This window comes from Taurulus bubalis, assembly GCF_910589615.1.
Source record: "Taurulus bubalis genome assembly, chromosome: 11".
Lineage (NCBI taxonomy): Eukaryota > Metazoa > Chordata > Actinopteri > Perciformes > Cottidae > Taurulus > Taurulus bubalis.
Window position 1 is genome coordinate 4,168,677 of NC_136599.1, and position 27,901 is coordinate 4,196,577.

The window sequence follows — 27,901 nt, forward strand, 5'->3', positions numbered from 1 at the left end:
CATAAGGGGCCCTTGTTTACATATCCATTGGGAAATGTTTGAGGAATGAATCGCACATTATCAGCTCCCAGCGAGCAGCCAAGACAGACATGCTGGCACTGAGAAAAGGGACCACGGCCTCTGGATGTTTTTTTATTGAAAAGCAGCAGCGGACACGCAAGATTATCAAGTTTTTAACATCTTTTTTTTGTCTTCTTCTTGCTGGTTTTCATTAAAAGCCATCTGTTTTTCATTTTTTTCAAGCTTTTGCCGCTTTTCCATGTTTGGCTTACGGCCACGTCGATGTCTGTGAATGTGTTCCAGCAGCAATGCTTTACACGCTCGCCCGGCGCGGTGCCAGAACATTATTCTTGTTGACTGGTGTAAAAAACTCAACCGGTACAAGTGGCGCGTTGATATTTACTGTACATACGCTGTAGGCCGGCAGCTCAAAGTACGGAAAACATGTGCGTTGTGTGAAGAAATAAAAGGCTTCATGTTTCTAAGGCTTGTTAAACGTAATAAAAAACTATTTGTTTCATTTTTTATGCTTGTTTTGGAACCACATCAGAACCTACTTTGGATTAAAAGGTAAATGTTCTCATAGTTTTCTATTGAAATGCCACGGTGTGTCTGAGGCACATTTTGTTTGTTTTATTGTGGAAATGATGTCAGATCTAGTTTATGTCGGTCTAGTTTTGTATTGTGTTGGCATTTGAACTGAAAAGCTCATTGTGCACCTCTCTATAACACTCAAAACTATCCACAAACACGGCCAATAGCTTTGAAACGCGTATGTGATCACACACAGTTGTCATGTTTAATATGTTTTGCATTGTGAATGGACAGAGAATAATAATAAAAAAGCATCACAGTGTTGAAACCATAAAAGTGCTCGAGTCTTAAACAGTTTGTTGTCAGATTTCAGTCGTCCAGCTGGCAGAGCATGGCAACGCCGCGCTTTATCCAGTGCTGAGGCTGCCGGCCAGTGGGCAACACCATTGAAATGACAAAGTTAGTGGAGTGGCCTGTGGTGGAGAGGGTGCCCTTCCTCTCGCTGGTCTTGTAGACAGGGCAGACGTACAGCTGCTGAGCCTCATCCATGCTCTTCTTTTCAGCTGCAGGGAGAGAAGGAAGCAAAGAGACGAAGCAGAGAGTCAGGAAAGTGAAGAGGAAACTAGAACTTTCACCTCGTGGTTGAAGCTGCATTCTATCTCCTGACCACCAGGAGGCGACTCCTCTGGTTGTATAGAAGTAGATGCTTCATGCATTAAAGCTGCATTCTCTCTCCTGACCACCAGGGGGTGACTCCTCTGGTTGTATAGACTCTATGCTTCATGCGTTAAAGCTGCATTCTCTCTCCTGACCACCAGGAGGTGACTCCTCTGGTTGTCTAGAAGTCTATGCTTCATGAGTTAAAGCTGCATTCTCTCTCCTGACCACCAGGGGGTGACTCCTCTGGTTGTATAGAAGTCTATGCTTCATGCGTTAAAGCTGCATTCTCTCTCCTGACCATCAGGAGGCGACTCCTCTGGTTGTATAGAAGTCTATGCTTCATGTCTTAAAGCTGCATTCTCTCTCCTGACCACCAGGGGGTGACTCCTCTAGTTGTATAGAAGTCTATGCTTCATGCGTTAAAGCTGCATTCTCTCTCCTGACCACCAGGGGGAGACTCCTCTGGTTGTATAGAAGCCTATATAAATGACTCGACTTCTCTCTTGATTTATTCCCTCAGTAAACATTGTAAACATGAGTTTATGTCTCAATCTCTAGTTTCAAGTCTTCTTGAATACAGAATGATGTTCATTTAGTAAATTATGGTCATTTAGAGTCAAACAGACCATAACACAGAGGATGCTTTAAGGCGGGGCTACAAGGTGATTGACAGGACGCTGCAGCTACCAGAGATGCATACGTCGTCTTTAAGTCCCGACTCCGAATTTCTAATGTGGTTACTTCCATTCATGCAAAAAAAGCCAACATGGTGACGACTGTATTGCAAGATGGCAACGGCAACAGGGGATGTGACGATGACCACGGCCACTACTTAAATACCGTCTCTGGTCCGGGTGGACGTCTGTTCTAAATGTTAAGAAATTCCCCTCCAGGTGTTTCAGAGATCACGAAATGAACGGACGGAACATGTGAAGGTATAAAATAGTTACAAGTGGACAATAATGTGTTTGAAATAGACTCCTTGGAACATGAACATTTCATCTGATGTACATTTGACAGCAAAGTATTTACTTACTGGGTTTTATCCAGATGATTGGCATCACGTCAAACAGGACTTTGGGGTTCTGCTCAACCAGAACTCCCCTGATAGGCAGACAAACAATATACGGTTTTTATCAAGTCTTCTTGCACTTCACTATCGCAGTGTATAATTATTTTATGAGAAATAACCCAAGTATGAACATCTACCTTCCTACGTCCCATCGAGCTCCATCCAGAAACAACCCGTTAACGTAAACGCCGTCTTCAGGCGCTGCGTCCGACTCGTCAATAGCGAGAACCTGCAAGAAGAGAACACAGGAACTACTTTGAGCGTCGTGAGCATATCTTTCAGGTAGAGACAGAGGGAACACAAAGCGTGCATCTTTTGACCTGAAAATCAAAGACGAGTAGGTCGATGGGGATGTGGTACTTCCTGGCGTAGTTCTGCGTGGCCCCAGTGAGGAAGGCCTGGGTGAAGAAGAACCCAGACAGCCAGAACACGTTGGGTTTCCTGGTGTCGCACCAATCCTACGAGGCACGGAAACGAAAAGTGATGTAATCCCATTTAATCCTGCTCATGTAAATTGTCCTTTTTTTAAGCGCTCTCACCTGCAAAAACTTGAGCCTTGAGAGAAAGTCAGCAATGTAGCTGCCCAAAGGCTTGAGGCTGGGGTAAGAGCACTTGGCCCATTTCTCTGGGACCTTTCCCACTATCAAACAGCCCGCGACGGCCTCCAGCTCGGCATCCATCACCACCAAACCCTTGATGGCCTTCAACAGATTCTTCAGGCTCACACGGATCGTACTGCACAGCCTGAGAGAGAGAGAGAGAAGAAGACAAAAACAGCAGTTAGATCATCCAGGTGATGATGCGCAGTGTTTCTTAAATGTCCGCACGGAGCCGCTCGTCCATACGTGTTGTAGCGCTCCATCTCTTGGACAAGCACAGTGTTCATGCTTTCCTCGTAGAGCACCGGGAACTTCAAGAGCGTCGCTTCTGTGTCGAAATTAGCTGGAAGCTGCATGGAGGGAAGTAAGCAAGTGTGCATGAAGATTACAACCAATGTCAAGGAAACACCAACATAAATGTGGCACTTTATTGGAAGGTATTTCCCATGAAAAGATGCACAAATGATGAGGCGGTTTGATTAGTTTGTACCTCATTAAGGATGTCCTTCGCGATGTCGAACAGCGCGTTGTCACTCCCGGAGCTTGCCCCTCCTTTAGCCCCTCCTCCCTGGGTGAGCAGCAGCGAATCAAACAGCAGCTTTGTCTGCTGGAGATCTTTAGAAATGTCTACGTTTTCATGCATCCCAAACACCTCGGGATGCTGGCTCAACGGAAGCTCCTGGAGCGCAACAGAGATCATATTAATCAGCTGGAAGTCATTACAGAGGGAAAAGAATACAAACACATATTTATATATTCATCTCTGTTGGCTTTACCTTGATGAATACAACGTAGTTGTCGTAGCTCGATTTCGGAGGGGCAAAGTATTCGCCGCTCGGCGAGAAAGGGTAGCGGGGTTTCTCGATGATGTCCTGGTTGTAGAAGTCGATCAAGGTGGTCATCAGGAGCCGCCTGTCCCAGTCGTCTGTCACACGGCCGCCATAGTTACACTCCCCCGTCAGGTAAGTTATGGCCTCGAAGGGCACCTCGTCGTATTCATTCACAAACAGCTGAAGAAGAAGACAACTCACATCGTTAGATTCTCGTCACGTGGAAACGTGGCCAGTGAAACTCTGAATGAATACCTGCAGCTGTCTGATGCTGATCCGCAGGTCGGACTCGTTGAAGCCGTAGGGAATATTCCAGCCCAGTGGGCCGAACTTCTTCCTCTCCTGAACGAGAGCGTGGAAGAAACACAGTCCATACAGGAGCTTCTCCCAAATCTAGTGGAGAAAACCAAGTCAAAGGACGTCCTTCTCCTTCTCCTCTGGAATGAATACAAGATAATTCTTCTTCTCACCAGCTCTTTATCGGGGCAGCTCGTGAAGAAGTTTGGGTCCGAAACGGGATCTGACAGGTAAGACTGCAGCAGGTTGAGTCGGAGTCCTGTTGGAGGCTCGTTTGTCATCTTCACCCCGTTCTGCAGGATGGTCACTGGAAACTGATATCAGAGAGGACGTTTCTTCAGAGCTATGACCGGAACACATCATTGTCTCATTGGTCATTTATGTGCGTTGAGCTTTACCTTGGGTGAAGGGTAGCTTGTGAGCCAGAGGCGGAAGTCTGGGTGGCAAGTTGCTGGACTGAAGTACTCACAGATTTTCTCCAAGCTGGACATCCAGGAAACGGCCAGGTGACAATTCTGCAAACACACCCAGGTGCCCTCCTGCATGGCCGTGGACATCATTTTGGCCGCGATGGGTCCCTGGCCCTGCCCCAGAGAGATGGACTGGAACTTGGCACCGCCCATGTTCTTGTCACTGGCAAACTTCAGTAAGCCTGCGGAGGGATGCTGTTAGTGAGTGTGTTGTGAGTGAGTGTGCGTCTTCGTGTCTGTCCACGGCAAACTTTACATTCTGCTGCAGCAAACTGCATCATATTTTGGGTGGCCAGTTATGGCTGCATACCTCTCGTGGTTTCTCAAAACAGTTGCAGAAACACCTGTCAGAGATCTGCACTCCTGAGTGCATCTTTCTAGTTTCTAATGCATTGTATGGAACCTTGACTGTTAATCAGTGGGACTGTAGGGACTTACTAGCCATGGGATCAGCTCCCGGAGACAGCACAAACACGAGTGGGACGGTGGAGTTGGAGTCCAGGTAGCTCTTACTCAGGTCAAAGGGAGGGGGCTGGACAAACTTCTTCCCCAGTTTGCCAGTTACATATTTAGTCACAGCCGGAACAATCTTGTCCGGCCTGAGACAGCGAACAATGATTATCTTCTGCAGGTCATTGAGTTGTTCACACCACGGAGCGGGCAGAGGAATGTTGCTCGGTTCTTTGCTGTCATAAATAGTTTTAAAGCCTTCTGGGCTTTTGATGAAAGCCTCTCTGTGGAATAAATAATACATCGATTCACCCCATTAGTCGAAGGGAATTCACGACAACAGGACAGGGAAGTTGCAGACATAAAGTCATAAAAAAAACATTTTGGGTTGAGTGAGTGATGCGTTTTACTTTATTCCTTGTAGGCCAGACAGTTCACTGGCTCTGCAGGTCTCATCCCAGCTCTTGTCCTGAAGCCAGCTGGGGTCGGGGTTAGCGACGGTGTTCTGCAGCCCCACTCCTCCCGTCAGGAAGAACATGAAGTCAGAGTATGCAATCTCCTTTTTAGCACTGAGTGGATAGAGAAGAGGACCGCACACATTCACATAGTAAGTCTTCATCTGAGCATGTGGTTAAAAGCTGAAATCAAATTGTAATAATATAATTAATTCGACCTTCGACCACTTACAGGAGGAGGTTGCAGCAGAGGACGAAGGAGAAGAGGAGCTTGTCCCTCTCAAACAGAGAGCGGCAGACGTTACAGTACAGGCTGTAGGTGAAGTGATCGTTCAGGTTTCGAAGCCTACGCTCCAGGATCTTCGACTTGTTGCTGTAGAATAAAAGGCGAAACACAGGAAGCTTCAGATGAACACAGACCAACTCCGATCCGTTATTTAAGCCAATGCTAAAGGTTCATGTCAGATGTCAGTGGGGAGTTTAACATGCATAATATCCACAATTGAAACGTGTGGTGTTATAGCACACAAATGCAGATTTCAGGTGTTTGCAGGGAACATCTGCAGCTCTACAAGTCCCTCTCACTTACAGCTGTTGTCTCAGAATGTTAATAAAGCAGCCATTATTGTAGCTCAGACATAGTTTGCTGGCTTTTTGACCTCTTGAGACAAGAACTGAGCTGGATATCCAAATAAAAAGTTAGTTGCTGCATGAATCCTCCTCTTTGTTAAACGTGTGACATCCAAGCCTGTGTTTATGCACAACAGTTGGAGATCATTTCTAAACTGTGACCTTTTTGGGGGACACAGGATGCTGTGCATCACTCACCTGTCTTGTATGGAGTTAGTGTAGAGGTTGACAAACCAGCTGAGAGAGTACTGGTACATGGGGTCTATGTTGGTCAGATCAGCAATGCTGAAGAACAGGATGGAGGAGTGCTTGGCAATGTCTCTGTAACCCTCTCTAGACTCCGCTATCTTGATCTCCGTCGTCTCTGCAATCTGTGAAACGTGTAAAACATGACGTTAGATTACCACATATCGGACTCATCGTCCTCACAATCGTTATTCGTGCAATGTCCACACCTGCTGCTTCTTGCTAATCTCATTGGACATGATCTTTGCGGAGTCCAGAATCTGAATGGCGCTCTCGTTCTCCAGGATATTTCCCTCGGAAGACCCCAGCGTCTCCAGGATCTTGTCCTCGATCTCCTTCAGCTGCCTCTTATTGGCAGCCGACTGCAGGATGAGAGCGTTCCTCTCCTCTTCCAGTTCCGGCCTGTAAAAAAGAGACAAAGCGGAAAACGACACTCGGAAAAAAAGAAGCGATTGCGAAGCACTGTGGCAAACCAGCGTGAAGGTTTCATGGGCGCTACCTCTCTTTGGCAACTACAATCCCCAACAGCTGGTCCTCCAAGCCCTCCGGGGTGATCATGAAATTGAGCAGGGACACCTTGGTGGCCAGTTCTGGGAGGTAGTGCGGGTTCCTCAGCTTAGTGGTGATGTAGAAACGGAAATCGCAGGAGTACTCGATCACGCTTTCCCCGAGCCGGATGCAATCCACACCGCCTGGGTGAAACGAAAAGTTCTTTATATTAGATTTATTTTCTTTCAGTTATCAGTTTTTTTTCATGCATTTCCCATTCCCAGCACCTTGTTTGAAGGTTTGTTTGACCAGCAGTGGCTCCAGCGAGGGGTCCAGCTCCTCTCCTACATTTTCCAGCAGCAACGGTGTTCCAAACTGAATGCAGTTCTCCAGAGTCCTCATGTAGAGGCCGTCTGTGAGCTTGATTACATTCAGGTTGTTGTCTTTCTCTGAATTCTTCACCCACTTGTTGGCCTGACCCTGAGGGTCGATCATCAGGGGCCTACGAGTACACACACATTGTTTTGGTGTTAATTGCCCAGTGTTAGCCGAAGGGACGTATGGCACAAAGCGTCAAAAAATACATTTGAAAAACCCAACAGCAACGTCTCTTTCAAGAAATCTATCATCCACATCACCTGTTGTGAGCAGTTTCATGTATGACCACGGTTAAAATAAATATATGTGTATCTTTTTGGAGAGAAGGCAGACATTTCTACGGCTGATATCTCCAAAACTAGGCAAGGTATTTTTGATTTAGGGGTGAACTGTCCCTTTAGGAATGTTGTTCTCAAACGTATGAGCAGTAAGTAGTGAATTAAAGATGTCAGCAGTACAGACTCACCATCGACGTGAATTACTGACGATGACACCATTGTCGATGGAGAAAGAGTCACTAGGAAGGCCTGCGATGTTCCAGGCCCGGATCTTAATGGGATCTCCCAGAGTCTTGCTGAGAGAGAAGTCGTCTGCTGATGGAATGTTCTGAGACTAGAGATATCGAGAGAAAGGTGAAAGAGAAAGATAATAAGCCATTAAATATGTCTGAACTCAAAGAGCGTAGCTTGTCCTTATAGAGAACCGGAGGACTACTTGGCAGAGCTTGGTCCAGGACTTGGTGCAGTCCTGCCTGAAGCCAGCAGTGAAGGCCCCCAGATAGGCGATGACCCCGGCGGAGATGAGAACGTCTCCCGTCAGGTTGTCATACGTGCTCTGCAGGTCATCGGCTGCCTTGGACCATCTAATGACAGAGATCCATCCAGTTAATGGCACATTGTAATTATCTGATTTGAAGAATATAACAACAGAACATGAGTGGGCATCATCCCGACCTGGTCTTCTCTCCGCCCAGGCCACCGATGAGCTTCACAGCCCTCTCCAGCTTCCTGGCACACAAGTCCACCTGGATCTCCAGCTGGGCCTTCTCCTCCGTCTTCTCCTCGAAGGTTTTCTGAAGGGCGGCCAGGCGGTCCTCGACCTCCTTGAGCTCGGCCCGCTTCTGGTCCAGCACGGCCATGATGGCGGCCAGGGACTCCTGCGCCTCCGCGAGGTTGGCCTTCTTTGGAGCCACGACCTTAAGACCCAAACGAAGGTCACAGAATGAATTGAAGCATGCGTTTGAATGCAGGACCAGTCGAGAGAAACACGTTCATGCAGAGCCAGAAACACTGCACCTTGGCCACCCTGTCGTACATCTCCATTGCTTTGACCCACTTGGACAGGCCCTCTGCTGCAGAGGAAGCTTTGGCCACAATACTGGGGTCAAAGTCAGGATTGGTCACGTACTCCCGACGGATTTTTTGCATCACAGATAACTGAAAAAGGAAAAGTAGAGGCGTTATTCAGAGGAGGATACAAGTGGCATTTATACTTTTTTAAGAATAAATTAAGAATGTATCTTTCCTGTCACTTACAGGAATATTGTCCTTGTCGTATTCTCTAAGATCTCGTAAAAAGTTCATGTCACCCAGTAGCTTCTTGCTTGGACCCCAGTAGTCGAAAACCTAAACAAAATACAGAAAACACATTACTCATCACGATGTCTCTATACCTTGTAATGTTTGATTTATTTATGAGATTTTTTCCCCCTCTGTCTAACCTTTTTTCCAGTCCCAGCCGGGTCAGCGATCTTATCCGGCTTTATATCCTTCATCACGCACACGGCCGACATCACCAGCTTCACCCCCGAAGGAGGATTTTTCATCGCCTTCACGATTGTGACGTCAGAGGGCTGAAAACAGGCAGGCAGCTCGACTTAATCAGCCGTCTAAACTGCGATGGCTTGAGTGGCTCGACTGAACGGCGCTCACCTTCAGCGTGTCCAAGGCCGAGAGGGCGTCCTCCAGGGCGGGGATGGCGTTGGCCAATTCGCTCTCACACTCTTCCTTCAGAGCCCCGGCCTCCTTGGCTTTTATGGTCGCCGCCTCCTCATCAACACGGACAATTTTACTTTTGGCTTCCACCTCTACGGACTCCACTTCAATCACCTAAGAGTCGTCACATCAAACATTCAGTATATATACACTGTACAGGTCAGTCATTCACAAACACCAAAGATTTTTTTGAAGATTTTCTTTCCATAGTCTTTTTTTCAACATTTATTTCTGCAGTGGACTTTTAGCCACATGAGGGAACCTGAATGTTTGTATTGTTATGACATTAGCTCTAATATTAAAGGCGAGCGTACATTCTGTTTGTTTCACCGATGAGAAGAAATTAAAAGAACTATATAATATAATAATTGTATTTATAAAGCACATTTCGCAGACAAAAGAGGTCACAAAGTGCTGTACAGTTTAAAAAACACAGTAAAAAACACAATAAAACAAGAAGTGAAAAACTAGACATGAGTATTTTTCAATAACACATGCAAAAAAAAAAGCTGTGCCTTATAAAGCGTATATATCTCTTCTAAATATGTGGTTTACCTGTTCAAGATAACCTAAGGTGATGCGGAAATGACAGTAAAAATGGTCCGGAAATGTTAAATTATGCACAAATTGGCTCTTTTCTACGATTTATAAATAAGGCTGTTGTTACTGTTGGGAATTGGGAACATATTGATTTATCATTTATATAAAAATGCTCGAGGTTTAAAATGCATTCACCTTCATAATTTTGTTGTTGTCTATCTTTGCCTGTTCCAGTTTGGGCTGCAGGTCTATAAGCTCTATCTTCATCTCACCGACCTGCAGGTAGACATCGAGAAATTGAGTTGAACATTTAAATCATAAAAGAAAAATGCTGGAAATAGTGCCGCATGTACCTGAGATTCAGCAAAGGCCAGTTTATCCAGACCGTTGGTGTACCGCTGTTTGGCTTTCATCACATTCTCTCTCCTCTGAGTGAGTAGCAGCCGGAAAGCTGCAATCAGCTCCAGGTAGGACGTGGGTGTCACGTAGTTATGGCGACCCAACTCAGACAGGAACCTGCCATGAAAATCAACAGCGTAATTAAGGACTCATAATTCACCTCTGAATATACATACAAGGTTATAAATAAACCATGTCTTTTACCTCAGTGAGAGTTGCTTGGCAGACGTGTGGAATGTTTTGCAGATGGGGACGACCTCCTGTCGCTCGTTCTCACTCATCTCTAGCGAGCCCAGGAAGGAGTTGGCCACTCGCTCCAGAGCTTCCTCCGGCCACGGCTGCAGAGGGGAGAAACTACAGTGAGGACGGGGACAGGGACGGACTGTGTGGAGCAGCATCTATCAGCCAAACTACAGCACTCTGGTAATGTGTAATAACTGCAAAGGTCATCTGTGAGTCTAATCCCGTGTGAATCTGCCATGTCTGTAATTTGTCAAGAAAAAGGGTCACGTGATCACATTAGTTCTGTTCGAATCAGCTTCTCTGCTTTTTGGGGAATTATAGAGGCTGCGTTGGCAATTATAAAGGAACGTTTTGACAGCATTTTGGGTGGAAATTCAAGGGGCTCATCTCTCTACACATCATGGAGATCCATTCGCACCAGAGCAAGAGGTATTTGTGAATATCATTTAAACATAAATAGGCCTATGTAATATTCAAATATTTATGATAATCAATTCATGATCAAATAACATATAGTATAATATTTTCAATATCAAATCCAGGTGTTTCTTTTCATCTCCAACACATGACTGTCCATGACTGTCCAACATAGAGAGACGTTTTTTTCTGTGTCGGTCAAACGCAGTATATTTTTACTGAAGATGATGTACAAACTATACGCCATCATTAGTTCCTAAAGCCTGTACAGCACCTGGAACCAGTCAATGGTGCAGCAGTTGATGAGCGATGGAAATTGCCGCAGGCGATTCCGAAAGGCGTTTCCAATCGGACTGAAGGCCACGACGATGTGAAGGTTCTCTCGGCAGCGTGCCACGAAGAAGGCGAACAGAGTCAAGGGACTCAACTCCAAATTCTTGTTGCCGGCCTGGGCGATGGGACGCACTGTCTGGAGGGAGAGGGACACATTGCACACACATTTAAACAAGGTATACATTGCCCAACGAGGATATAAGTGCAGTTTCTGGCGACCTACCTCCATGATCTCCTGCTTCTCGTCGATGGCGAACAGATTGGGCACCTCTCCTGTGTTCAGGACACTGTCCACGTCTTCCAGAAAAGCCTCATCTTTGATCTGAGCGTCAGTCAGCAAGAACACCGTCTTCTGACCTTTCACCCCGGCCTTTTTCAGCAGCATCTAAAGTATTATTTGAAGATACACAGAGAAATGTTAAAAGAATCTTCCACGGACGTTTTGAAAAAGGCAAAAAGAATCGTAAGCAGAGACCAGAATGTAATGCATCAAGAATTACAGGACGCAGAAGTGTATGTCCGACACCTAAAGGCTGACCTTGAGGTCGTCTCTCCACTCAATGATGCCATAGCTCTTGGAGATCTCCGGCTGGAACATGGTCATGTGAGCCATGGACGTGGCCAGACGGGTGATGGACTGGCGCCCGCTGCCTCCCACTCCCACCAGCAGGGCATTGCCTCCCGGCTGCTTCAACACACGGCTGATGCGGGACAGGTGCTCCAGGACGTAGCTACATCATGCAGACATTAGGATTTTAACATTTAACAAAAAATAGGCTAATATGAATATTTTTCCAGCGCATGTAGTTAGATTGACTCTATAATACCGAAGATTTTTTACCGAAAGATGACGAGGTTCATGCGGTTCTTGTGCATCTGGTTGTATTCGTCGAGACACGACTGCACCACTTCAGAAAAGCTTTCCATTGAGGGCACCTCAGCGTACAAGCGTTCATCATCCTCCTGGTCGGGGTTCATGTAGTCACCAAACAGAAGACTCCGCATGTCTTCCTCAACCAGCTGAGAAAGGATGAAAATGCATGCCACATATTAAAATATATATATTGTATTATTCGTTTCATATCTACATATCCCAAAAAATACATATATAACATCTTATTCAGCAAGAAGTAGAAATCAGGCAGCAACCTCCAAATCTGAAAAGTGAAGGCAATACTGAAGTGCCTCAAACTTGCATCCTCTCTACTGACCACCAGGGGGCGACTCCTCTGGTTGATTTGAAGTCTATGCTTCATGTGTTAAAGCTGCATTCTCTATCCTGACCACCAGGGGTGACTCCTCTGGTTGTATAGCAGTCGATAGAAAATGACTACTTCTCTCTTGATTTATTCCCTCAGTAAACATTGTAAACATGAGCTCATGTCCCAAATTCTCTAGTTTCAAGTCTTCTTCAACAGCATGATGTTCAGTTAATCAATTATTATTATTATGTGAAATGGCACATGGCACTACTTACTTTGCCGCTTTGCTTCAGGTGATCGAACACCTGGTCAAAGGACTCTTTGAAGTGATCTTTGAGGATATTGTTCATCAGCTCGTAGAGCCACGCTCGATCTTTGTCATCCACCAGGCGGTCGTAGTAGACGCGGAAGACCTCGTGAACAAACAAGCGTATCATCGTGCGCTTGTTCTCCAGCGAGTCCTTCTTCAGCAGCAGGCAGCCTTGGATGACGCGCGAGAAGTCCCGCAGGTTGAAGGTGTAGTGGGACTTGGCTGGAGTTGGAAGCAGATTCTCCACGGCTTTCTTATATACCTTTGGGAATTGAAACGCATCGATTGATAAAGAAAAAACATTAATTTTGTCAGTTCCTGTGATATCATTATGTGTTTTTCCGGGCGACTCACTTCCATTGTCGCTGTCACTATTTGGTTGCCAATGGTGAAATATTCCGGCGGGAATTCGTTGTTTTTGAGATAGAAGGCCACTATGCTGGAGAAGATGCGAACCATGGTGTCATCGCTGAAGGCGTTGATGCTAACAATGTTGAAGTGCCGCAGAAAGCGGGGTGTCACAGCATTCCTCCCGCCACCTGGGGGGCCCATGGCGGAGATGAGCTGGAGGTCAACAAGAGAGATCCTGGAGGTATCCTTCAGGTCATACCTGCCAGAGAATAATTACATCAGCTTCTCTAACGCAGTAATCATACTCCTCTTCCTTTATTATCGTTCTCTTATTTGGATATTAAATTGGCATCCAACAGTGGGTGGTTCATACCAGTTTCCATGGTCTATATACTGCCGAAGAAGCTCCACAGGAGGCTGTGCTCCAAACTGTTCCAGTGCAGGCATGTTCATGTCATCGACAAAGATCACACACTTCTTTCCAATGGGGGGCCCCAACACGCCCTTCTTTCTCTTATCTAACCTGGACATGATGATACTCTGGAAGATGCAATAGATACAGAATCAACACCTATTTCAAATGCTCTGTCTTAGTTATTACGGTCTAATGTTGTCCTAGCGATCCCAAACTCTCTGCACGGACATTCTTTCATCCCTGAAAAACGCTGACCTGGGTTTGGTTGGAACTTGTGCGAGCTGAAAAATTGAGAAAGAAGGGGAGATAGAGGTCTTTGTCCAGATTGTTCATCAGCTTCTCCTTCACATACACTGACTTCCCAGTGCCAGTCGGACCAACAAACAGGAAAGGCCTAAGGAGAGAAACCAGTGGAAACCAGTGGATTTTGTCAGATGAAATGTTAATAACACCAGGGGTAAAATAAGTAAGAAACACTCTGTAGAATATGTGGCACAGGCACAGTAGAAGTCAATCAATAATTCAAGGCAGTAATGCACTTTAGGAATGTGTGTGTATCGGGGCCACTGTGACCCCCCAGAATACTAACACTCCGTATCTGATGCCGAGGTCCATGAGGTAGGTGTAGCGGACTGTGTCTATCGTGGGAACAATGATCTCTTGCACTTTGGTGCTTTTGTCCCCAAGGTTGACATTCTTGATGGCGTCATTCCAGTGAAGCCAGCTGCCTTTTCCTTTGAACTATTCAAGAGATTACAGTGTGATTAACGGATTTAAACACTTCAAAACAATCCTCTGGGTGTCGTTGCGCCATACCTCATAGAAGTAGTCATACACCAGCCCTTTCTCATCCATTGGACACTCCCATTTCCCCACAGTGGCGGGGATAGGGTGTCCATCTGTCCGTCCAGACAGGGTCACCCTGAAGAACTCACTAAACTTCTCTCTGCTGTCTGCATCGCAGCTGCCGCCCGTCGACCACACCAGGGAGAAGGCAAAAGCCGCCTGCAATCATAAAAGAAGAAGGGGGGAGGCGCCATAATGAAAAATATGATTTCACTGAACTAAAAGGTGCAGAAAGAATTGCATCAACAATTGCATGAATCATTTGCATGGGAGGTTTGTAAAGAGCAGTTCCAAATACAATTGTAACATCATTTTTGTCGTTTTTACCATGATCCAGGTGCGAATATTTTTATCAACATGACTCGTTTTCACAGGTTCGGCGAGCAGCATCTCAAACAGTCGACACAGGGACACCACGGTGTTACTGTTGCTGGTGGAAACAACTTCCTGTGGACAAAATGACGGAACTTAAACAAACACGTCTAAATGTTCCACAGATATTTGTTGTTGATGTTCGTTGTTTTCTGGGCACGGGGTGGCTCCTTACTCTGCAGTGTTTACGCAGTACCCTGAGGGTAGGCGGCAGGAGCCAGTGGAAGATCTCCAGCAGCAGGGAGCGGTTGTCGGGGCTCTGCAGAGCATCGGGGAGGTTGTTCATCCAGGAAATCACTAAGGGCTCCCAGCCCAACTGAGACGGCTCCATGTAGATCATACCACATCGACTCACTGTGGCAGGCTGCGGTGGAGGAAAACAACCCAACGAAACCAAAAGGAGACGTATTTATGATAGCGGATCACATCCTGTCAATCAGGCTGTAGGTACATCGTGAATTCCCATTGGTTCAAGCATTTTGTTACATTTCAAGACAGAAGAATTGACAATCTACAAAAACGTAAACTCACCGAGGCCTGCGATAGATCCATTGCTTCAAAAATCAGACTCATCTGATTGGACATTTGGATGATCTCACCACTCATCAGGCACAACTGTGGAGAAAGAGAAAGGGAAAAAAGGTGTGTGAAAACAAATGGATACAACTTATCAAACATATTCACTGTGCATTATGTACCTTTTTGTTGTCATCCAGCACAGTGTTCATGCTCTCAATCCACAGTGTATCTATAGGACCATCAAACACCACCCATTTGCGGTCTGGTGTCTCAGCCGATGCAAACTCGCGAAATGTGTTGGCCACAATCCCATCTGTCCACTAAAAACGAGGAAACAGGAAAAAGACTAAGATGAAGGGAGGGCCACCTGTTGTGTCCCAGATCTACATCAACACTGTAAATACACAGATCTTGTATTTGTCTGAGATGCAGAATCAATTCAAGAGGCGCAGGTTTACCTCATGGGAAACTAGGTCAAACTGTCCAAAGAGCTGTCCCATGGTGATGGACTTTGGGTTCAATGTCCTGAAGATGATCCTCTCCTCCTCACCATACCCTTTCTCATTCATGAGAGTCAGCGTGTCAGCGAGAACGTGGAGCACTTTGGTCTTACCAGCAAAAGGCTCCCCCACCAGCATGAACCTGATACAAAACAAACCCGAAATGTTCATGCAATATCAAATATTTCCTTTGAGCTGTATACTGCATGACTGGAAACATGCTCAACAGGATATCATAATATGACGACAGTGAAATTGAAATACAACATACCCATGCCGGACTATCATCATCTCATACGTCTGGATCATCTTCTCTAAGAAGACCTGTGTTGGCTGTAAATTGTGATTTCCACAGCACTCTTTAGCAGCCTCCAGAAACAGCTAGAAAAGATGTGGAAAAAAACAATGATTACAATTTACGTGACAATATTAATAAATGCTCAGCAATTGTTAGACTTAGGACGATAGAATAAGAATCATATTCAATATATCTGACCTGATAGTCAGCCTCGGGAAGGGAGATGCCCGGGAACAAATCGCTGGTGATTCCGTTGAACAACGGAATATCATGGGAAAGAAACTTGGGCTCATTAACATCCTTTATGGACCTCAGGAGCTGGACGTTATAACATGTGGAGAACAGTGAGAGGGTTAAAAACGGCAAAACAATTAACAAACAAGATAAGTTTATATTTAGGGCATAGAGCATAGACTCTTTCATACTATTATTTCCGCCAGGAGGATAATGCAACTCCATCATATGTGTGCCTGCGTGCCTCCGTGAGTGAGTGTCTGTCCACAGCTAATTTCGCATTCTGCTGCAGTTAAACCACCTAATACTTTGTATGGCCAGTAATGGCTGGATAATCAAGTGGTTGCAGTGACTCACACTTTCTCATAACACCTTTTATTTCCTGTTTTTATACTGCCAGGGACTGACTGCTACCAGCCGGTAGAAGCCACGAGTCATAACACAGCTGTGTGCATCACACTAGCTAACGGAACTACGAGAACTCAAACAGCTGAGTACATCACCGCCACCCAGCTGCTGCTACTCGGGCAGACAGCTTGGTGAGTTTAATTTTGTTTTTGATAAGATTATATGAAATGTTTTAGACGCACCTGGCGGATATCTGTACTCTACTGAGGACACATCGCTAGTTTAACAAACACATTCATTTCAGTTCAGCACAGTTACCAGTATGTCCTCATTCTCATCAGGATACTTGAGCTTGAGGTTTCCTGCAGCCACAAGTACAGCTTTGACGGCCCTCATGCCGTAATCATAATGGAACTGGGAGGAGAGCTGCTCGGAGCAGAGCCTGTAGGTCATCACAATCTTTACTGACAGTGGTTTGGCATTGAGGAAGCCATATGAATACAGAGAGATCTCTGCTATCAGTGCGTAGTTGGGGACCATCATGGCCACGGTTCGGAACAACACCTGCACCAAAGAAATGAAAGAACAATTAGCTAACTGACAATGTTGTACCGTCACACACTTCTTACTTATTATGTTACATTGAACTGAAGGCGTGCAAAAGAACGATTGATTAAATACAGTGTATAATTTAGAATAGAAGTAGTAAGATACAATATTTTTGGGAACTGACATTGCCAACATTCAATGCCTGATAAAAAATGTGTTCACTGTACAGACCTTGAGATTGTCTGGCAGTTCTGAGCGTCCTGCATAGCCAGGGTTCATTGTAATGGACACAAAGCAGTTGGGATTGAGTTTGAGCATGGTCCCTTCAAAGTCAAAGTACTCCAACTTCAGCTCGACGGCCCTCTGGATGCAGAGAACCTGCTGGGCCACTACTGACAGCACCTCCAGCTCAATGCGGTTGAACTCATCAAAGCACGCCCACGCACCCGATGAAGCCAGACCTTTAAAAAACTAGGAGAAATTGCATCAAAAGATTGGTTCTAAAATTCAGTTTTTGCATTAGATGGAATAAAACATATTTCTGCTGGTGTTACTTTGCCCATGGCGAGGTAATCCAGTCCGTCAGAGCAGTTGAAGACCACACACTGCACAGCTAGAGCTTTGGCTAGATCCTTGGTGGTTTCTGTCTTTCCTGTTCCAGCTGGACCCTCGGGCGCACCACCCAAATTCAGGTAGAAAGCCCCAATCTAAAACAGGGGATTAGCTTTTTCATTGCATGTTGAAATATCCGCTCACTCAGCGTTATTCCCATAAAAGAGCAATCATGTTTAAGAAGGCGATTTGTCAGATATTTCACCAGGGTTCTGTAGCATCTGTCAGTCAGTGGAGTGATGACGAGACGCGGCGAGTTCCCCAGGTACTCGTAGGCGTACTTAACATCACAGTTGATGATGCGAACGCGAACATTGTCATTGCTCCAGTAGTAACGGAGCTGGGCTAGCCACTGGAAGTCTGTTTCATTTGATACACCTGGTAAAAAAAGGAAACCTCAACTATTTCGATTTTTCAATCATGTGCTCTTTTCTAAACTGAGGCAAAGCTCTGTTACCGTCGACCCTGCATTCGATGCCATGAGGTACCTTTCTCAATAAGCTCTGAGACCACATCCCTGGCATGGACGTCAATGGTGACCAGCGCTCCCAGTGTGGTGCGTGTTTGTTTGGGCAGTTTCCCTCTCACCAGCTCCACAATGTCCTTCAGCTGATTCTGGAGTTGTTCATAGTAGTTCTTTAAACCCTACAGAGAGCAAAAGCCCAATAACTATCCGGTGGTCCTGTTATGGTGTCACGCTCATAAAAAGACAAATTGAGGTCATTTGTTTTGGAGTGAGACTCTGCTTTGTACCCATACTTCATGTATTTGAAAAGCCAACAAAACAAGTAAAATTTTCTGAGAAAAAGGTGTAAAGCCGTACATCAGCTCCTGCATTGATGGCTTCATGAACCTCCAAGGTCCAGAAGATCTGCGAGGTGCAGAGCACCACCTGTCCAGGCCACTCCCTGACCCACTGGCTCCGTGCACTCTCAGCGTAGGCCTGTCAGCAAACCCACATTCACTGACCCAGTGATTTATGTTCACACATCATATGATCCGTACACAACATGATGGTATTAGAGACAACAAATCATCACTGTGTATTAATTGAGGTATGGAAACAGTGATCTCACCACCCTGGACCGGTCTACTACATCTCTGACACTGCGAACCATCACGTCCTCCACTTGCACCAGCCACTTCTCCACAGCGCCTTTGGCTTCAGACGTGGAGATGTTCTGGATTAGCTGAACACGCTCACCCTCGCTGCTATACATGGCCTGTGTTGAGAACAGTATGCAATTCAATCAAATGGTCCATCAACCATGGTGTCATGTAACAATATTCAAAAAGTGTGACTGCCTTGCCTGAATATCCAGATTGGGGAGGAAGTCCAGTTTGGAAATACCCTCAAAGCATTTCTTCAGATGGGGCTGCACTCGCAGTGGGTCCTTGGTCTCAGACAGAATCTCCAGCATTTCATCGTTGGACAAGAAGAAGAACCTGGCGGCGGTGTTGGTCGTCAATATCAAAATCTGTGATAATAACAACAATTGGAAAAGAAACACTGCAACTGGTTTTCGTCTACCGTGGAAAGAAGAGACGCTTCTTTTCCAAATAGGCATTCAGTCCTTTCATGATGCGTTCCAGGAGCTCGTTAGAATCTTGCAATTTCTCGAGCAAACCAGTCAGCGAGGTTGCTGGCAGAATCTACAATTTTAAAATCATCAGTTACCACAAACTTCTTTTCGAGTAATGCGTCCACTATGAACCTTTTCCCCGACGACTACCTTAGGGTCCTTAACGCAGTGCCTCATGACCTCTTTCCAGTTTTTGTCAACAGTTTTGAAAAGTCGTCCCTCTTCTGGAATCTGCTGCATGATGTCCTGAGAGGAGAAGATGGGCTCCAGGTAAAGCCACTGGGCCTGCACCTTCAGCCATTCATCTATGGTTTCCTGGATACGAAGCAGACGCTCCTCCCATTGCTAAGGTCGCAGAACAAACAGGTAAATCTCTGCAGGACTGGCAAAACTCCCATGCGAACTGAGAATTAAATGATTATCTTTAGGTGGATATACTCACTTTGATCTCATTTTCAAAAGGTTTGATGAACGGCGAGCCCCTCATAGTCTGAGTCTTCACAATCTGGTCATCGAGCATTGTCTGAATCTCGTCCAATGCAGTCAGGATGGACACTCCGGTCTCCCTGTAAGGCTGATGGTTGAAAGACATACCATCCCAGACATGCACCATGGTTTGCATAGCCTTCTCCAGAGAAAACTCCTATCGAGAGACACATTCAGCACATCGATGGAGTATTACGTTTTAACAAACGCTGTAGAAGCAAACACAAATGCCAAAGTTCGTACTTTACTAGAAGCAGCGCTGATGGACTCAAACTCTTCCAGATAAGGGGCCAAGTTCTGTTTGAGAACTTTGCGTAGTGTTGTACCAGAGTCAGGAGTGAGGTCATACCCCACTATCTCTGACATCTGATCCCAGTGGCGAGCTCTGATGCCTGGATTGCACAAGATGGACACTACAGGGATATGGTCCTGTTGATGCAAACAAATGGTTGTTTAGCATCAACAAGCAAGACTTCACTTACTGCCAGTCTTATAATGAGCCCCCTTGAGATGGCAGTTACCTTGAACTCTTTGATCTGCTCCACTACGGTGGAGCACAAAAGTACTGTGGGGCTTTGCTGCTTCTTTGGCTCGTCCTCACTAGGTCGTTTCCTCGTCTTGGCAGCAATCTTCTCTATCTCTTGCTCGGCCTTATTCTGCTTCTGTTGGAAAAACCTGAGCGTCTTGAAGATTTCCCGAAAGAACTCGTCCACTTTTGCTTCCATGGTTTCGCCGTTCAGGTCCTGGAAGGAACCGTCCATCCATCTATTCACAAAGAAGACAGAAACGTTTATATGGGTTTAAAGGTTTCGATGGAAACACAACAGAGCATCAAACTGATATCAGACCTGTTTTGTGTGCGCTGCCACTTCAGCACAAGGCCGAACAGCTTCTGATACAGTCCGATACTGTGCTTGATGGCCTCAACTTCTGGGTAACATGTCGGGTCCCATTTGTAAAAAGCCTCTTCTTTGTTAATGAAGACGATCTGCTCCTCAGCCTCCTGGAGAAGTTTCTGAACCGTTCTGACATCTGCTACATACTGCCCAAAAAGTGATGACAAGAATATTATTTCCCATTGCATTGCTTGAAAACCAACACTGGAATTAGGTTTGACAATCATTTTGTACAATTCTGATCATTGCTTACATCGTACTGACATTGACACGTTTCAGGTTTGTTGAAAGGAATTGTGTGACATTTTATGAAAGGGAGATACCACTGAGATAGTCTTGTTAGTCTCTTGATAGTCTAGCCCCTGTTGGTCTTAATGCTAAGCTAAGCTAACCGGCTGCTGGACAGCTTCATATTGTACAGACAAGCATGAGAGTGGTATTGATCTTCTTATCTTACTCTCAGCAAGAAAGTGAATACCTTCATTTTCCAAAACTATTTCTTCAAGGTTATCTGAAAGTGTCAACAACTCTGTACCTGCTGCATCATATCCAGCTCACAGCAAAGTGGGAACTCCTCTGTTCTGCGGCCCAACTTTTCCAGCTGTACCATCAATCTTTCTCTTTTAGCCAGCAGCTCCTGCTCCCCTTTCACCTTAGCCTTCTGCATCACCTAGAAAAGGACATTGCCGTCCAGAATCAGGTCGTCCTTATAAAAAAAAACATGATATAGTATTGTCGGCAGACACAAGGGCGTTACCTCATCACTGAGATCAAAGACATCAAGGAGTTTCTGAGGCCAAAGAAGGACGGTCGCATTAAGCTCCTGATCCTTGGGCTCAAGGAAGTGGACATTCTGGATGTACATGAGTCTACAGAAGGATTCCTGTCACAATGCAATGTGGAAAAATCATGTTAGAATGTATACGAGATAACTGAACCCCAAAATGCTCTTTTTTGAGATTTAAGTTGTTCACCTGTATCTTTTCATTTAGTTCTGCAATACCCTTTGTCTTAGTGAACTTAATGCGATCAATGATCTCAGTCATGTCTTCTGTACTTTTGGGTACTTTCAGAACGTTCTCTCTGATGGTTTCAAATTCAGAGCAGATCCTTCGAATAGACACAAGAAGAATTGTGAGAAAAACAAAAACAGCATATTAAACACAGACAGAGTGTTAAAGGTGCAGCGGGTAGCGTTTGGCGGCCAGCTCCTTGAAGAGGATATTTACTGCTTATTCTAAGGTAACAAAAACACAATGCTTCTTATTTTCAGGTGATCGTGCACTGGAGATAACTTAGTTAGTAATATTACATTCCATTTCTGCCAATAGAGCTCCTTAAATGCTGCACACTGCTCCTTTAAAGAATGTTGCTCAGAAGTGACTCACTGTAGATTTTGCTCCCGGTGGCTGGTGATCACATTCTTCAAAAGTATTTCGGCATAGTTCTTCGCTTTGTTGGCCAGCCCCTGTTTCAGCTCTTCACAGTCCAGATGGACCATCGTGAAGTGGGCTTTCGCTTCGAGGCTGATAATCTGCTTCGACAGAACACGAAACTCCTCCACTTGCTGTAAAAAGCGGTGAGATTACACATTTAACAGTCATCCGATGAACTCACAACAAGGCAAGAATAGGTCTAGAATGTGTGCAGCATTAGTTCAACCTTATGATTCGTTACCTTAGTGTACTCATCAAAAGAGTGCTCCTCTCCCATGAACTTCTCCACTGTGGCCTGTGCAGTTCCATTGACTAGCCAGTCATAGTTGTCAACTGCAAAATAAAGCACAACAAAAAAAAAGAAGTCAGCAATAAATGGATAGAAAATCAACGGGGTGAAATGATAGGGAATTATTGGATTAGAACGCATCACCATAGTTCTGGAAGTGTTTCTCAGGTTCCTCTAGATTCTTGCACACGGCGGTCTTCACGGCGACCCGAGCCCAAGCGAGCACGTGATCAGGCACCTTGGCATCCACGAACGAAGACGCGGCTTTCCCCATCCATGAGTGGATCGTCTGTACTTTCTGTGGGTCGATGTCATCGATATCAAGTGTCAAAAAGTGGTATTTTTTCTTCTTCTTTAAATGCCTTTCACACACTAAGCTCACCTGCAGTGTGTTAGTGATGGCATTGAGAATCTCCAAAACCGAAGCCTCCAGATCTTGTAAGGTGGGATAAATCTCCATCTTTTCATCGTCAAACATCAAGGCCATACGGAAGCAGGGCAAGCGGTTGCAATTGATTGGATCAAACAGACTGACAAACTCCTCTACACTTTTCTGAAGCAAGGATTTCAACTGGGAATTGAAAAATGAATAATCAAGGAACATATAAATAATGCTACATTAAGCCGTGCATTTCATACATTTCTAGCATCTATCCGGCGTCATCTCACCTGATTGGAGATGAGGGTGGACGCACAGTTAAAGAAGGACTCCAGATTCTCCTCTTTAACTTCCTTCAGTGTGTGTTTGCTGAATAAGTGGATGACTTTGGGAAACCAGGTCTTCAAGATGCGAGTTTCTGTCCTATTACACTCCACAGCCATTTTGTTTTGTAGGCTCTTACAGACCATGGGCCCTGGATCACTGGAGCCAAAATGTATTAAAAAAACAAATCCTCTAGTGAAAAAACAACAGCAGTCGTGTGCTCGCTCATTTAAGCAGCGCTTTCCTTCCTTACCTGCATTCTGACCAATCGAACAGGACCAGCGGACGAAGCATCGCGTTGCCAATTTCCAAGACGGTTCGCATGACCGGATGAAGGATGTGCAAGTTGGTTTTCATCATCTTGCGGCTTCTGATAAAGCTCTCGTGCCATGGTCGGGAGAAATCAAGAATTCTGCAAAAAAAGATTGGAAATGGAACACACAAAAAGGGGCATTAAAAAGACCAACTGGTTATTGTGGATAAATCATTTGTGTACGGTACAAACTCACTTTGGTGGGCTGGCCGTCTGTTTGTCTGAGACGGGACCCCCTGTCTGTGGATCCTTTAGAATGGTGTCCACTGAAGCAAGCGGATATGGCAGAATGAGGACATGGTTCACCTAAAGTCTGCATTTACTGTGAGAACACACACACACACACAACAATTACCTGTGTGCTTGACGACCGTCTCGTGGAAGATGTCGCTGACTTCCTTGCAGAGCTCCTGAAGGTGTTTATTGTTCTCCGAGCCTTTTTTAAGCTTGGGCGAGACTCTGGCGACGATGGAGTCCAGCCACTGTTGCTGGATCGGAGAAAATGGCCGCCTCTCGACGCACTGCTTCCTGAACATGTAGTTCAACTGAAAATGGGACACAACAATAAAAAACAGGCCATGGTTTAAGGGTGTAGTCTCTTCACAGGTCAAATTTTATAAAAAAGAAACAAACACCACATCTTACCCTACGCTTCCGATCCTCGCTTTGCATCTGTAGAGGAAATATTGAAATATGCCGCATTAAATTGTGCAATATTTGCAGATATACGTTTGTACTTCAAATGTGTGCACAGGTATAGAAAGCTGGCATGCGTACAGAAGCTGGCAGCTCTGGTTCTGGTGACTGGCTGCGCACTGCTCCCCTATCTCTGCTCTGTTGGTACGCCTCCATTGCTCTTGACACCCTGTAATAATTATTACAATAGTTAATAATTCAGTCAAACAAAGCTGTCACATTGCAGGGGAAACTCAGTGGCCTTCTTGATTTATTAAATGACACCTCTTAGAAGTTGTGGCTGTATAATTGAGGCACTGACACACACACACACACACACACACACACGCACAAAACCAACATACAATATCATGTGCACGCGCTCCTGCTCCACTCTGCTCCTTCTGTGCACCATTAGCTTCTTTTGCACCGCTATCCTCTCCGCTATCTCCTCCTTCGCTGCCACGGTCCGGACCACCTCACCCAGGTCCACCTCACCCAGGTCCACCTCACCCCGGGTCACCTCACCCTGGGTCACCTCACCCCGGGTCACCTGCACCCGGGTCACCTGCACCCGGTCCTGGGTACCTTCGATCGGGGGCAGCACGGGAAACTTCGACATGCCCTTCGCTGCTGTGGGTGTGAAAACTCCCGGAGAGGCGGCCATCTCTGGAAAACCCGCCCCTGGAAAGTAAATGTATACAAAAATAACTTGCATTTTGACACTTGTAATGTGACATAATGTTGCATCTGTAGCCAAAAAGTTTCAGTTACATTTCAGTTAAATTATTATTAGGCTATTTATCGGTCTACCTGCTCGTTCATTCAATGTCTTTGAGTAGCTGGTTAATAGGTTATTATTATTCAGCCTGTGAACGGACTTCTGGGACTGAAGTTAAAGTTGACGTCGTCGTTTCCGTAGCAACAGTAAACAAGGCAGCCACGTGAGGGAGGCGGGGCTTCGTGGTGTCCGTCAGGTAAACCGAGGTGCATGAAAGAAACCAGTACACACAGGCCTGGTTATTATATAGTATAGTAATGGGGAAACAAGTTGAGGGCTAGATCAACAAATGTATTTATAATGTCTTTATTATCATCAATAATATTATTATAGACTTTATGATAAAACGGTTTGTGTTATTTGCCAATTTGCAATAGAAAATGTAATTTCCATCCGTGTAGTTAAAAAAAATAAATAAAATAAAAAGAAAAGGGCACTATCACTAGTAGCATCACTTACTCTGATGTGTGGAGGCGGGTTAGTCTATTGCAAGCTTACACCAGGAGAGGTCGCTTTCCTTCTAGCTGATAGTTCTGCTGTAGTTGTAGTTATTAAACTGAATTAATTCCTATCTGATGTAAAAAAATAAAAATAAAACACTCACTGAATGTTTATAGATTTTCTCAAAAACGTTTAGCCGACTAGTAAGATCAACATGAATTCCTAATTGCAGATTTTAAAACACGTTATGCCCAGCCTGCGGTGCTGTTGACGTCCTGCAGGGGGCAACAGTGAGCAGTTGACCGGAAATGGACAAGAGGAAGCAGCCGCCGCCGCAGAAGAAGAATAACAGACTCTTCTTCGCTAGCTAGCCAGCTGCTGCTGGGAAGTAGCGTCAACAAACTCCAGGTATTGTGACTCGTACGATCATGATACTTGTTTAAAACTATATACACACGGCGATGGAAGACAATAAACCAGAATAGCACTATTTCCGGGTGCGTGTGTTCGATATAAACGCGCCGAAAACGGGGCTCGTTGTCTTTGTTTTGATTCGTTGACGAAAAGTCAGGCTTCAATGTTGTGTTTTTCACCGAAGGCCTCAACTGTTGTCAGACCGAGCGGCTAGTTTCCCCCAAAACCCGTCGCCACGTTTTATTACGTAGCTGAAATGCTTTCTTGTCCGCGCACGAGTTAACCTTGTTCCATTTCCTCCTTTCAAGGACACTATCACAATGAGTTATGCGGAGAAGCCGGAGGACATAACGAGGGAGGAGTGGATGGATAAACTCAACAATGTCCATATACAGAGAGCGGATATGAACAGGCTCATTATGAACTACTTGGTCACAGGTGAAGTACCGTTTATTGTAGTTTTTTTAATTTGTTTTTAATGTATTACTACTCAAAATGTGCTTGAATGTGTAAGTGTGGTTTTTCTTTTCAACAGAGGGCTTCAAGGAGGCGGCGGAGAAGTTCAGGATGGAGTCTGGAATCGAGCCCAGTGTCGACCTGGACTCCCTAGATGAGAGGATTAAGATCAGAGAGATGATCCTGAAGGGACAGATCCAGGACGCCATTGCACTGATCAACAGTCTGCACCCAGAACTGCTGGATACCAACCGTTACCTCTACTTCCACCTACAGGTAAAATGACACACAATCTTATTTGCAGACATCTAGGTTTTGCACTATCATTTCTACTTGTACTTCTGTTAGTTTTACTCCTTTTTGTCGTTGTTGCCGTTTGCAGCAGCAGCATCTGATCGAGCTGATCCGCTTGAGGGAGACCGAAGCCGCCCTGGAGTTTGCCCAGTCGCAGTTAGCAGAGCAGGGGGAGGAGAGCCGGGAATGTCTGACGGAGATGGAGAGGACGCTGGCGCTGCTGGCGTTCGACAACCCGGAGGACTCACCTTTTGGAGATCTGCTCAATATGATGCAGAGGCAAAAGGTACCCGTGGAGCATATTAGTAAAGGTCATCTGACTTTATGGAATCAGTTTGAACTGCTACCTGCAATTCATGGTTATCAAACACGGCACTAACAAGGTTTTCCATGTCATCCGCATTTTTCGTACCCAATTTTCATATTTGAATTCCTTGATTTGTCTGCCTGCAATCCACTGAAAGTATACAAAGCGATAACAACCCGTCTGTGTCTGCGTCCCTCAGGTTTGGAGCGAAGTGAATCAGTGCGTGCTGGACTATGAAAACAGGGAGTCGACACCCAAGCTGGCCAAGCTCCTGAAGCTGCTGCTGTGGGCTCAAAATGAACTTGACCAGAAGAAAGTGAAGTATCCCAAAATGACAGACCTCAGCAAGGGAACCATCGAAGACCCCAAATAATAACATAACTATAACAAAATGGACACATTTCCTTTATCTATTTATACCCCGACAAAGTGACTCGTACAGAGTACAACCTTTTCTTTTTTTGTAAGGGTTGCTTTTTGATACTTTAATAACTTAGAATGTGCAAACTGGATCGATGGCATTTTAAAATGACTTCTCACACTTAAGTAACACACAGACCATTCTTGACTTGGTATTATAATTTACATATTTGTTTATGTAAAATTAGTATATTTCAGTTCCAATAGTTTTTTTTTTCTTTTTTCTGTCGGTTGGCAGGGAAAGTTGTTGGCATCGGAGGGTGTGAATAAAGCCTAAATTAGGCTGTCACTTTCTGCGTGCGACCAGTTTGATGTTCAGGGAAAATGGCTAGCTCGGTGTGCACTTCCTCAAATACACAAACTTTTACCGTACATCCAAACATACACATTTCAGCTAGTAGCTTTTTAGCTAGTACTCTCTGTCAAGATACTTGAGATCTTTCAAACTACTGTGACCTTGAAAGTTGAGTTCAGCTTAAGATACGTGCCGCATTGTTGCTTGAGACATTATAAGAAGACGTAAACATAAACAGGAAGAAAGAGAAAAGTCACAGTAAATATTATCAAGTGGGACAAGGCAAGATTCCTGCAATGCTTAAAACAAATAAAACGCTTAGAGGCCGCCTCAGTTTCATACGTTATCAAATATCACACATGGTATTAAAAGATGTGAATGGCTGAATCTATGTCCACAGACATGGAGACACTTTTACAGATGGGTTATTGACACGTATGGAATAAGTAGCTCTTTTGCTCAATTTGATGTGCTTTTTTTTTTTTGCTGGGATATTGTTTTGCAATAAAAGTGACATTTT

The 27,901-nt window shown here is 45.1% G+C and overlaps 2 protein-coding genes across 2 annotated transcripts; one reads left to right on the top strand and one right to left on the bottom strand.

Annotated features, from left to right (window-relative positions):
* Positions 1 to 903: 903 nt before the first annotated feature.
* dnah12 (dynein, axonemal, heavy chain 12) lies at positions 904 to 24,640 on the bottom strand (the record flags this gene model as incomplete). Its single annotated transcript, XM_079226455.1, has 71 exons — positions 904 to 1,097; positions 2,231 to 2,298; positions 2,404 to 2,495; positions 2,587 to 2,724; positions 2,806 to 3,010; positions 3,112 to 3,215; positions 3,356 to 3,544; positions 3,642 to 3,875; positions 3,951 to 4,088; positions 4,166 to 4,306; positions 4,391 to 4,644; positions 4,901 to 5,196; positions 5,323 to 5,481; positions 5,600 to 5,740; positions 6,196 to 6,368; positions 6,453 to 6,645; positions 6,743 to 6,935; positions 7,020 to 7,234; positions 7,577 to 7,722; positions 7,825 to 7,972; positions 8,064 to 8,305; positions 8,406 to 8,546; positions 8,646 to 8,735; positions 8,831 to 8,962; positions 9,042 to 9,218; positions 9,840 to 9,920; positions 9,998 to 10,160; positions 10,248 to 10,381; positions 10,978 to 11,172; positions 11,260 to 11,421; positions 11,575 to 11,767; positions 11,878 to 12,056; positions 12,514 to 12,810; positions 12,903 to 13,158; positions 13,273 to 13,439; positions 13,570 to 13,708; positions 13,904 to 14,055; positions 14,131 to 14,319; positions 14,488 to 14,607; positions 14,708 to 14,896; positions 15,064 to 15,147; positions 15,231 to 15,371; positions 15,510 to 15,693; positions 15,823 to 15,932; positions 16,048 to 16,167; positions 16,750 to 16,995; positions 17,212 to 17,451; positions 17,535 to 17,687; positions 17,798 to 17,970; positions 18,081 to 18,237; positions 18,416 to 18,535; positions 18,669 to 18,815; positions 18,903 to 19,038; positions 19,124 to 19,245; positions 19,326 to 19,520; positions 19,618 to 19,818; positions 19,905 to 20,090; positions 20,183 to 20,426; positions 20,510 to 20,703; positions 21,093 to 21,227; positions 21,315 to 21,440; positions 21,532 to 21,667; positions 21,946 to 22,124; positions 22,235 to 22,326; positions 22,427 to 22,580; positions 22,665 to 22,853; positions 22,952 to 23,144; positions 23,239 to 23,397; positions 23,495 to 23,564; positions 23,654 to 23,843; positions 24,353 to 24,640. The coding sequence occupies 71 exons, from the start codon at positions 24,638 to 24,640 to the stop codon at positions 904 to 906; spliced, it is 11,883 nt and encodes a 3,960-aa protein (XP_079082581.1).
* An 871-nt stretch (positions 24,641 to 25,511) lies between these two features.
* Positions 25,512 to 27,901, top strand: LOC306743268 (glucose-induced degradation protein 8-B homolog). Its single transcript, XM_079225773.1, has 5 exons — positions 25,512 to 25,603; positions 25,918 to 26,047; positions 26,145 to 26,341; positions 26,448 to 26,645; positions 26,866 to 27,901. The coding sequence occupies exons 2-5, from the start codon at positions 25,930 to 25,932 to the stop codon at positions 27,037 to 27,039; spliced, it is 687 nt and encodes a 228-aa protein (XP_079081899.1). The 5' UTR covers positions 25,512 to 25,603; positions 25,918 to 25,929; the 3' UTR covers positions 27,040 to 27,901.